Source organism: Oncorhynchus clarkii, chromosome 24 (assembly GCF_045791955.1).
Source record: "Oncorhynchus clarkii lewisi isolate Uvic-CL-2024 chromosome 24, UVic_Ocla_1.0, whole genome shotgun sequence".
Taxonomy (NCBI): Eukaryota; Metazoa; Chordata; class Actinopteri; order Salmoniformes; family Salmonidae; genus Oncorhynchus; species Oncorhynchus clarkii.
The window spans coordinates 11,117,955-11,130,131 of NC_092170.1; the positions used below are offsets into that span (position 1 = coordinate 11,117,955).

The 12,177-nt window shown below is 43.8% G+C and overlaps 1 protein-coding gene across 3 annotated transcripts in view; it reads right to left on the minus strand.

The window, feature by feature from the left end:
- Nucleotides 1–12,177, minus strand: part of LOC139382962 (numb-like protein) — a 74,717-nt gene that overhangs the window by 17,373 nt on the left and 45,167 nt on the right. For 2 of the 3 annotated variants that reach the window (XM_071127240.1, XM_071127239.1), the window contains exons 2-3: nucleotides 8,290–8,440; nucleotides 178–252 (exon numbers count right to left, since the gene is read on the minus strand). In XM_071127240.1, the coding sequence (XP_070983341.1) occupies nucleotides 178–252; nucleotides 8,290–8,415 (201 nt within the window). In that variant the 5' untranslated portion in view covers nucleotides 8,416–8,440. Of the gene's footprint in view, nucleotides 1–177; nucleotides 253–8,289; nucleotides 8,441–9,208; nucleotides 9,463–12,177 lie in introns of those variants that run through there. The other variant, XM_071127238.1, reaches the window with a different exon arrangement.

A 12,177-nucleotide genomic window follows, 5' to 3' on the forward strand; every position in this document is an offset into this window, starting at 1 on the left:
GCATGCGTGTGTGTGAGCGTGAGTGCTTGCGTGCATGTGTGTGTTGGACTACTGTGTAAGGTGCAGGATATCTTATAATGGATAAGAATACCAGCCTATACAACAAAACATGGCAGCTTACATAAACATACATAAAAGAGAGGTATCAGCAGGGGGTTAGAGTGGAGGGATACTTACAATTTTTAGCTTTTTCACAGCCTCCTCGCACACATGCATCCCTCTGGATTCCTCCACCTCCACCAGACCCAGGTACTACAGATAGAGATAGAGAGAGAGAGAGAGAGAGAGAGAGAGAGAGAGAGAGAGAGAGAGAGAGAGAGAGAGAGAGAGAGAGAGAGAGAGAAACAACAAGAGATGGAGACAGAAAGAGAGAATGAGAGATACATTAGAACTCAGAGATGCAAAGGCTGTTATGAAGATTTTTACAAACTGCATGAACACACAAATATGCCCAAGTACCCTATGCAATGTAGTTAATCTCCTCTGCATTCACATGATCACAAAACAGTGTAAGCCAATCCATTTCAAAGTGAGCCACCAGACTGTGTCAGCTGCTAATAATGAGGATGAATGAGGGAGGATAGAGTCCTTTTACAGGATTAGATTTCCAGTCCCCCAGAGTTCCCTGTGGTGCGTCGGAGGCCCTTGGAGAGACAATTAGGTTGCCAGAATGTTTTTTGTCAAATATAAACCCATTCCTCTGAGCCAAGCCAGCAGAGTGGAAAACATACCGAAAAGGTGCCTCAAATAGATTGTATACTATTTTTCCGCAGAGGCCTTTTGAAAGCATGAGTCACTTTATTTACCCCATTTAGAGTTATGTGTGGCTTAGTGAGTGTGTGACAGAGAAAAGGAGAGAGAGAGAGAGAGAGAGAGAGAGAGAGAGAGAGAGAGAGAGAGAGAGAGAGAGAGAGAGAGAGAGGGCGGGCGGGCGGGGGAGAGAGAGGGGGAGGAGAGAGAGAGGGCGGGCGGGCGGGGGAGAGAGAGGGGGAGGAGAGAGAGAGCGGGGGGTAAGAAAAAGAGGCAATGCTCCATCAAAAAGATTTCATCACTGAGCAAATTTCAGGTCTTCTGAGCGCAAACTTTAACAGTTGTGAAAATTCTGTGCAACTCTCGGTGCACGATTACTGTGAACACCGAGGCTGTACTCCCTTTAAATTAGTTTTAACAGTGATCAAGTGACTATTGTGGCTATTTGATCCTAACGTAGGCCTAAGAATGTGGCCAAACATCAAAACAATGGAGAAAATGTCCTTCAGGCAAGTAGGTAACTGAAACTGTTGTTGAAACTGAAACTAAATGTTTAATGCAAGAAACCACTTTACAAAATATAAAATGCATCATCATTCCCATACCATTATTACAGAGAATTAGACAAATGATGCTACCCTCTGCCTATTGGCTACTTAGTTCATTCAAGCCTGTCTCAAAATACAATACTGCCCCTTTAAGACAAAAAAAGCTCTTTACCTGACTTGCTTTTCAAAGATGTCTAGAAATGCACACCTTTCGTGCTCTTGTAGGAAGCATTGCTGACTACAAATTATCTATATCTGGGCTATTAACTCACTAAGAAAGGACATTAACAAAATGTGCACATGTGGCTACATGTAGCCCTCGCTTTCATCTCAAAACAAGTGTATCTACTCATGGCTGCTCATGCTGTAAAAACAGTCCAGTTCAAGGTGAATGGCACAGATCCATATATGGCAATGGTCTATTTGTATATAGGCATACTGCAGCTCTGATTGGTTATGCTGCACCAGTCTGTGTAGAGTATGTGCTTGTCAATGCAATAGAATCCTACTCCAATGCAATCTGCCTACAACAAAATATTTTGTATAGTTAGTTTTGCATAGTCTTGCATAGTTAATTTTGTTTCTGTATGTGGCATTGAAAGTGGCTAATAGTGTGTTGATTCCATCACAATTCCCATAGGAAAGGGAAATGCTGAGTGAAGTTAAATCTCGTGCTACTCCATGCACGCTGATATTTCTTCTGTGCAACCTGGGGAACTCTGTGCCCACGTGCAGTTTAGAGGGAACATTGGAGAGAGGGAGATCAAGAGAGAAAGAAAGAGTGGGAGAAAAAGAGAGAGACAGAGAGAGAGAGAGAGAGAGAGAGAGAGAGAGAGAGGCCGATACCCGCTAATTATCCAAATCCAGAAAAGAGACGTTAAATTCTACAACCACCTAAAAGGAAGCGATTCCCAAACCTTCCACAACAAAGCCATCACCTACAGAGAGATGAACCTGGGGAAGAGACCCCTAAGCAATCTGGTCCTGGGGCTCTGTTCACAAACACAAACAGACCCCACAGAGCCCCAAGACAGCAACACAATTAGACCCAACCAAATCATGAGAAAACAAAAAGATAATTACTTGGCACATTGGAAAGAATTAACAAAAAATCAGAGCAAACTAGAATGCTTTTTGGCCCTAAATAGAGAGTATACAGTGGCAGAATACCTGACCACTGTGACTGACCCAAACTTAAGGAAAGCTTTGACTATGTACAGACAGTGAGCATAGCCTTGCTATTGAGAAAGGCCACCGTAGGCAGACCTGGCTCTCAAGAGAAGACAGGCTATGTGCACATCTGCATACCATGGTTAGCAAAATGAGTGTAGCGAAACTGAGACAATGCAGTAATAACCCAAGTAATCTAACTAACAATTCCAAAACCTCCTGCCAAATGTATAACCATATTAGAGACACATAATTCCCTCAGATTACAAAGATCCACAAAGAATTCGAAAACAAAACCGATTTTGATAAAGTCCCATATCTACTGGGTGAAATACCACAGTGTGCCATCACAGCAGAAAGATTTGAGGCCTGTTGCCACAAGAAAATGGCAACCAGTGAAGAACAAACACCATTGTAAATACAACCCATATTTATGTTTATTTATTTTCCCTTTTATACTTTAACCATTTGCACATCGTTACAACACTGTATATAGACATAATATGACATTTGTAATGTCTTTATTCTTTTGGAACTTCTGTGACTATAATGTTTACTGTTCATTTGTATTGTTTATTTCACTTTTGTATATTATCTACTTCACTTGCTTTGGCAATGTTAACATATGTTTCCCATGCCAATAAAGCCCCTTGAATTGAATTTAATTGAGAGAGAGAAAGACCTTGTGTAGCCTTTGGCCTGCCTCCAAACACTACTGCTAGGTGCTCCAAACAACTGCTACTATGCTCTTGTAGCAAGACGGCACCGAAAGACACGCTCGCCTTGTTACTAGCTCTATAAGCATTTCGCTGCACCTGCTATAACACCTGGAAATCTGTGTAAGCGACCAATAAACGTAAGATTTTTATAGACCTTTTTAACAGCTTTTTGACGAGGACCCCAAAGAACTTGCGGTGCGTTTGTAAACAACAGCTGTTCGGTTGCGGCTGTAAAGCAAGCTATGCTAGCTAACTTAGTCTAGTTCAGGGGTAGATCACGAGCTACCAGTAGCTACCAGTAGCTCACAGCCCAGCTATGAGTAGCTCGCCAAGCAATTATGAAAGTACATGCATTTTTTTATTTGTTCCATTGCAAACAGTCATAAACATAAAACTCCCAGCTATTATCCAATCAAAACCACATTTACATTATCCCACCCCAGGTTTCCCATTATTGGCTTAAAAAGCCAAACATAAAATAATATATTCCAATTAACATCCAGCGATATTGCCAGACCGTCTGTTTTGTGTGAGCGTTTGTTTATCACTCCATGAAGCCAGATAGTGATGCTAATGATAACTGTTTTGTAGGTAGACAGAAAGACTTTCCCCAATAACCTCAATTAAATGTTAACTGCAAAGTAAGGTTGCCTCACAGAACTATATCATGATTCGTTGTATCAATTGGGTGGTCATTGTTTTTTAAAACTCCGCCATGACGTGCTGCAGCAGTAGGCCTAACAACAGAAACATTGCTAGACCGGCACCAAAGACAGTACAATATGAAGATAAGCTAAATCTGCTTCTCCATAAGACTCCCCGAACACACCTGTAGGTGACGTCATGGCGACATTGGGTAGCTACGCTCATGCGTAGAAACACGTAATCGGTTCTGACGGTCATCGCACGCCAAACTGCACATGTGCAGGCCATCAAATTAAAGGCACTATTTCGATGTAAAGTCGTTTTTTGACCAAAATGAAAACCTGTCAGTTTGTCTCTCACGGGGTTGGTGTTATAACATGTTCAACTACTTAAAGACATTGGGTCGAATCTAGGACGTGCCTTTAGATTTCAAGACAATTAACAACTAAGGAAGAGTTTTTCACTTCTCTCATTTACGTCTCAAACCCCAAACCCTGGCCTGGTCTGTTTGGTCTATTTCACAAGTGTTCCCGCAAGTTTTGCGATGTTGCGCCTCTGTGTTTAGAAACCATGTGCCAACACATTCCTCTCTTGCTAGATGCGCAATTAAAGTGGAATTACACTCCAAAATCTAATCTCCTGATGTGATTTACGCATTGACATGGACTCAGAAGATCCATTTTCGTTTGTTTCTCTATGAATAATTAAACTGTTGAGAGGAACAAAAATAAAAACAATTCTAAACCAGGTCAAATAAAACATTGAAAATAGATTTGGGGAAAAAACTAAAGATAATTTCATGGGGCCTGTCATGCCAGATACTGTTTATTAACCATTATTTTACCAGTTATAATGGCATCTCTTGTACACCAAGGATCCAGGGATGAGTTGCAGGGTAAAGTAGAAGAGAAAAATGTGCCTATTTAATAGCTATGAAAAATGAGTAGCTAGCTTCATTTTTTAAAGTATCTCTCATGCTGGAAAAAGGTTGGAGACCCCTGGTCTAATTTCTCAAGGTTAAAGTTAGAATTACCATAGTATTTGCAGGTGGGAAGGTCCTGATGACCAGGGTTTAATATATATTTTTTTTAATTAATGTTTATAGATTTCCCAAAGAAGCATCGCAGCGGGCCCACATATGCTGAGCACTTGTTGGGTGCTTTTCCTTCACTCTGCGGTCCAACTCATCCCAAGCCATTTCAATTGGGTTGAGCTTGGGTGATTGTGGAGGCCTGGTCATCTGATGCAGCACTCCATCACTCTCCTTCTTGGTCAAATAGCCCTTACACAGCCTGGAGGTGTGTTGGGCCATTGTCCTGCTGAAAAACAAATGATAGTCCTTTTGTGGAAATTCTTATGATGTGTCTCCTTCTGGGCAGCTCACAGTAAGGGTCTAGTCTGGGCGGGTCCTCGTCCTCTTTAGGTCAGATGGGAATTTCCCTCACGCTTCCACCACCGGTTTTCCTCGCAGACCCCCACTGGAAAGCTCCGCAGGCAGAAGTAATCATCCGTCAAATGTCGTGACGTCAAATGTGGTGGAAATTCTTACAGAGTGACACGCAAAGTCAACCTTAAATTAATTATTGTTTATTGTCAGCACGCTGGAGAGGTTCCAACAAATTCAATGCACCATAATACACATGCCAATCAGGAGCTCTGCCTGGGCAGTCCCAACAGTTGTCTTATATACAGCTATACACAGACAAGTTATATTTGCATAATTTAGCATCATTAATGAATCATTCATCCAGGTGACAGACCAATACAGTTTTTTATTTCATTTAATTTTTACCCCTTTGTAACCAGAAATCTCAAAGTTGGACCAAAGGCCATTGCTCGTGTTTCTTGACCCAAGCAAGTCTCTTCTTATTGGTTTCGTCCAGTAGTGGTTTCTTTGCAACAATTAGACCATGAAGGCCTGATTCACAGCAGTCTCCTCTGAACAGTTGATGTTGAGATGTGTCTGTTACTTGAACTCTGTGAAGCATATATTTGGGCTGCAATTTCTGAGTCTGGTAAGTCTAATGAACTATTCCTCTGCATCAGAGGTAACTCTGGGTCTTCCTTTCCTGTGGCGGTCCTCATGAGAGCTAGTTTCATCATAGCTCTTGATGGTTTTTGCGACTGCACTTGAAGAAACTTTAAAAGTTCTTGAAATGTTCTGTATTGACTGACCTTCATGCCTTAAAGTAATGATGGACTGTCGTTTCTCTTTGCTTATTTGAGCTTTTCTTGCCATAATATGGACTTTTACCAAATAGGGCTATCTTCTGTATACCACCCCTACCTTGTCACAACACAACTGATTGGCTCAAATGCAATAAGAAGGAAATAAATTCCACAAAAGAACTTTCAACAAGGCATATCTGTTAATTGAAATTCATTCCAGGTGACTACCCCATGAAGCTGGTTGAGATATTGCCAAGAGTGTTCAAAGCCATCATCAAGGCAAAGGGTGGCTGCATTGAATAATCCCAAATATAAAATATATTTTGATTTGTTTAACACCTTTTCTGGTTACTACGTGATTCCATATGTGTTACTTCATAGTTTTGATGTCTTCACTATTATTCTACAATGTAGAAAATAGTACAAATAAAGAAATACCCTGGAATGAGTAAGTGTGTCCAAACTTTTGACTGGTACTGTATACTTTTGGTTAACTGTTAGAATTGGTTGTAAGACTACAAAAATATTGTTAAAAATAACAATACATAGACCTAGAACATGCATGGTTAACCTTGCTGCTAGAGATCTAGCTACTGGGTGTGCAGGTTTCGGTTCCAGCTCAGCCCTGACATTCTGCTGATTATTTGTATTAGACACTATTCATTTCACTTTCTTCTTTGTACGATATAAAATAAAGTGTTGATTCTTTGAATGAAGTATAGTGTGTTTTTTGGTCATTGAACATTCCCTGTTTGTCTGTTTTATTTGGTTGTCACTCATTTTGTCTGATGCACAGATCTGAAGCTGATGTCCTTGATCCTTGGTGTGGGTGTAACAAACCCTTCATGGCTGACCTAGGATGCAAACCCTGTCCACAACAGCACTTCATACCCACAAAGCAGCGTCCATTATCCTACCAAAACCATGTGACAACCAAATAAAACAGACAAACAGGATGACATGCACGGGACAGAGACATTACTAGCAAATACCACTGTCATGAGCTAGTGCAGAAAGGAACACATTGAGGTTCATTGTGATTTCATTTCAAAATACATGTTGCTTGAAATAAAGTTGCAAGTTGTTTGCTTCATGTTATGTATCATCCCGGTGTAATTACATGCAGTTCAAAATGATCCCCACAAAGTGTCACCACTGGCGTTTGTGTTATAGTCTAGCAGCTAGCTTTACTACAAACCACTAGCTAAATCGCATAACATCAGGTCGATAATATGTGCCTAGCGCAAGCTAGCGGTTCGTTAAAACTACAGTATGTTTCTTAATTGAAACCTAGTGGGCCATACAATTGGGTAAACTACAGTTTTGTTTTGAAGGAAGCAGCTGAAGAGCTAGGAGAGACAGATTGGTGAGGGGGAGAGAGGCGTTGATAGTGGGGTAATGACTACTGCTAGCAATTCTTGCTGGGGATCTGAAGCATGCCATCATGGGTCTTTTCCATTAGAAATGTTCCCTCCTATCTATCCACCCCCCCCCCCTCCCTCTTTCAATCTCACTCACCCTCTCTATCGCTGCCCTCATCCCTCACTTCCCCCATCCCTCCTCCCCTGTGTCCCTTTTTCTCTGCCTCTTCTCTCTTACTGTTCCCCTCTCTACTGCCCTAGAGCAGCACTCTGATAGTACTCCTTCAATATTCTGTTCGTTAAAGTTGCATATAAGGATCCATCTATCCTACGCATAGACTACAGCTGATTTTGGGGAACCAGAGTGGAACTACTAAGAGCGTGCTTATATACCACAATGCAGTTGGGCTGTTGTATAATGCTTAATTGGGGAGAAGGCAAATCACCTCAGACAAAGGGGTGGAAGAGAATCACGCAGCAGTTTCACCAGGAAGGAGGTAGAATTTATCTCTCCCCATCCACCCTTAGGCACTATTCACTATTGATCTCTCCCCATCCACCCTTAGGCACTATTCACTATTGATCTCTCCCCATCCACTGGGCCTCCAGAAAGACTTAGAGACAGCTAAGTCTGATCACTAGAACTAGGATCATCATTACTGTCAGGTTCTGTTCTGTTCCACTGATCACGGGACTTAGGATAAGAGTAAAAGTACAAGTCAGAACTAAGTTTGATCTAAGGCTAGAGTTAGGTGTGATTTTGTAATACGAAATACAACCTCCTTCCCTGATGTCCCAGATAGTATACCAATTGAATCTTATAACTCAACATTTTGAACCAAAATATTAAGAGTAATAATAGTTAGGTTGAGGTTTAGTTAAGAGTCAGTTTACGACCAGGTCCCAGGACAGGGGTCTCAGTCTTACCCTGACGGGGAAGTTGCATTTGCCCTTGCGTACGGCCTCCTCATCGGCCTGCCACTGGTGGGGTCTGCTGGCCTCTGGCACGTAGGTGGGCTTCTTCCTGCGCAGGCTCTGACGCAGCTTATTCATCTCCGGGGTCTGGGGCTCCCTGTTGCTATGGAGACAGAGACACACAGGGGGGCGAGGTCAGTACGTGTTAAGCTGTGTGCTCGTGACAGCCATGGGGGTGAAACGACAGTGACAAGAAATGACACCTCTACTCTGAAAGCGAGAGAGACAACTATGGTAGCCCAGAGGGACAAACCCTTTTTTAAAGAAAGAAAGAGTTTGTCCCTATGGGCCACTGCAGACAACGCTGTAACTGAGATAAGCGAATGATAGGTGTGTGAAAACGCTACTATCCTTTACAACCTAGCAATTTAATCCATATTATCATCATTAAATATCTATACAGAGCTATGTCTGTTAGATTTGTGTAATCACATTTCCATCAGTGTTTAGGGTTACAGGTAGAGCTAGACCACGAAGCCAGACAGTCCTTTCATCCTGTGGGCTTTGAACATCGGAATTTTTGCCGGATGTAAACACACACACACACACACACACACACACACACACACACACACACACACACACACACACACACACACACACACACACACACACACACACACACACACACTTAATTAGGCCATTCAGCCTGAATACCTCATTTGCATTGGTAATTTCAACATCTTCATAATGAAACATGATGACACTATCAAAACAAGACCTGTTAAAAAATGCTAATGAGTCTTTTTTTTTGTGGGAGTCAGTTTTTCGCTGTACGAAGTATGAAAACTGAACCAGAGAAAGAGAAACATCTCAGAATATCGCACGGCCCAGTTTAAAGCGGAACAGACATCCTCTCAAATGATCTTACCATCTTGGGCATCTCGGCGGTCTTGCCCCAAGCTTCGGCATTCTTTTCTCCTGGCTTTCACTAAGTATTGGTCTAGTGGGTGTGTTGAAGTCTTTCCAACGGTATGATCAGAAAGTATAATCAGCTGATCTCGATAAAGCTCTTCCAAAGCAATCTGTCAGCCCTGTAGAACTGTTCTCCTCCCGTAAACACACGGGCTAAGCTTTATATACTGACTCAAACACACTGTTATTAGATGAGCCTATGACACACACATTCACACACTCACCGCTTCCCGTAAGCTCTGTCACCTTACGGGATGGGTAGCAGGTGTGAGGCATGGCATGGCGGAAGTGAAAGTGTGTGTGTAAGGTTGGGTGTGTGTAAGGTTGGGTGTGTGTACAGGCACATTGGGATCTGTTTACGTGGTGCGTTTAAATGAGCCTGGTGTCGCTGGCATTGCTGGCATGTGGCCTCTGCCAAGAGCGGCAGGTCCCTCAGAGGCCAGGCGGGAGGGGTGTTTCTGGGCAGCATGCTGGCAGCGCGGCACCTGGCCGGCGGCCCCCACTGGGGCAGGTGCAGGAAGGGGGTGCGAGGGGCAGCTGGCGTCAGATGTCTCCCCAGGGAAGGAGCAGGGGAGTGGGCTTAGAGACATGGGGGGACCAGCCCAGGCAGGGGCCAGGGCTCTGGGTGTTCTGCTCCAGTTTCAGGGCTGATCTAATGGACTTGCTATGAGGTCATGTGATCTAACGGCTGAGCTCCTGCCACGGAGGCTGCAGAGGGACAGAGGGGAGGAGAACGAGAAGTATAGACGGAGGGAGTGAGAGCGAGAGAGGAGTGTAAGAGAGGGTAACAGAGAAAGAAGGAGAATGAGAGAGCAGGAGGTAAAGTGTTGGAAAGGGAGAGGAGAAGACGGGGGTGAGAGGGATGGGGGAGGGGGGGGACTTTGAAATCTCAATCTCATCTGATTGAGGTCACAGTGTTGCTGCGTGCCTCTCTTTGCCAGGGTGTCAACCCCCTGTACCCAGCACCCTGCCACTCACCCCAGTCAGCACAGACCCAGCATTCAGAAGATGGCACACTGGCACTGCCAGACCAAACTGCAGCCATTGGGCAGTGAAGGAAACCTTGACAACATCCCCCATCCCCCTTTACACCCCAACCTCTCACGTCTAACTTCTTATAGGCCTAGACCCCTGTAGCTTTACAAAACATGCATTTCCAAGGCTGAGTACAGACATCCCGACACACAGACACAGACACACACACACACGTTTGTTTAACTATCCTTGTGGGGACCAAACAATTGATTCCCGTTCAAAATACTATTTTCCCTAACCCATAACCCTAACTCTAACTCTAACCTTAACCCCAAACCCTTAACCGAACCCTAACTTCTAACCCTTGCCCCTGAGCCTAAAATATCCCTTTTCATTGTGGGGATCGGCGAAGGATAGTAAAAAAAAAACACACACACACACACACACACACACACATACACACACACACACACACACACACACACAGTATAGGCCCATGCCAAGTTTCAACAAAGAACAAATAGTTGCACCTCACCCAATGTTTTCATTTAAAAAATGTTTTTTAAATTTGACCTTTATTTAACTAGGCAAGCCAGTTAAGAACAAATTCTTATTTTCAATGACGGCCTGGGGGCAGAACAACAGATTTGCACCTTGTCAGCTCAGGGATTTGATTTTGCAACCTTGCGGTTACTAGTCCAACGCTCGAACCACGAGGCTACCTGACGCCCCACATCTGGACACATCTGGAGTACATTGTAATGGGAAAGTGTGTTTGGACGGGGAATGACCTATGGCTTTTTGTCTTTCTTTTGTTTACCGTAGACTGAAGTCATCCTCCCGTTTTGCCCACTCCCTCACCCCGGTTATTTTCCTTTCTCTCTCTATCTCTCCCCCTCTCTCTATGCCTCTCTCTCCCTCACACTCTCTCAGCCTCTCTCTCTCTCTCTCTCTCTCTCTCTCTCTCTCTCGGTCTCTCTCTCTCTCTCTCTCTCTCTCTCTCTCTCTCTCTCTCTCTCTCTCTCTGTCTCTCTCTCTCTCTCTCTCTCTCTCTCTCTCTCTCTCTCTCTCTCTCTCTCTCTCTCTCTCTCTCTTTCTCGGTCTCTCGGTCTCTCTCTCTCTCTCTCTCGGTCTCTCTGAGACTCGCATTCACAACACTAATCAGGCAGGAAACATGTTTTTTAAACACTACTAAAATATTGCACATTACTGTTTAAGAGACCAATGTAAACATTCTGCACAGCGCTCCATGTTTGGCAACGGAGACCTTTTGAATGAAACAGCAACAATATAAGAGTTATTACATTGGAGGGAGGAGTGTGTGTGTGTGTGTGTGTGTATGTGTGTGTGTGTGTGTGTGTGTGTGTGTGTGTGATGAGTGCGCCCTTCAGCCAAAGCAGCCCCATTAGAACAGCGTACAGCTGGAGCCTGAGGACATACTATCATTGCATCCAATCAAGATAACCAGGAGGAGCCGCCACACAGCTGGCCAACAACACAGAGCCAGCCCAACTCGGCACACAAGAGTTAATGGAGACACACACACCTAGCATCCAACCCTCACCGCATCTTAATGTTTATTGTCTTGTACATTGTGAGGCACTGTAGGCTTCTGATATACATTCACAGCCAATAAATAGTATTACTGTTATTCATTGTCATCCTTATCAACACAAAACAGCAGCTATAAATGTCCGTTTACCAGCCGTTTACCAGCCGCAGGGACGCATCTCTCTCAGATACCCATCTCTCTCTCTCGCTCTCTCCATCTCCTCTATCTCTCCCTCTCTCTCTCCTCCTCCTTTCTCCTGTGTCTGTGTCTGAGGCTGCAGGAGGGAGATGCAGCAGTGGATCTGTCCCTTTAAGAGTGTCTCCCTGAGAGTTGATCCTGCTCCATGGGAAGGAGAGAGAGAGAGAGAGAGAGAGAGAGGAGAGAGTCAAGCTGCAGCG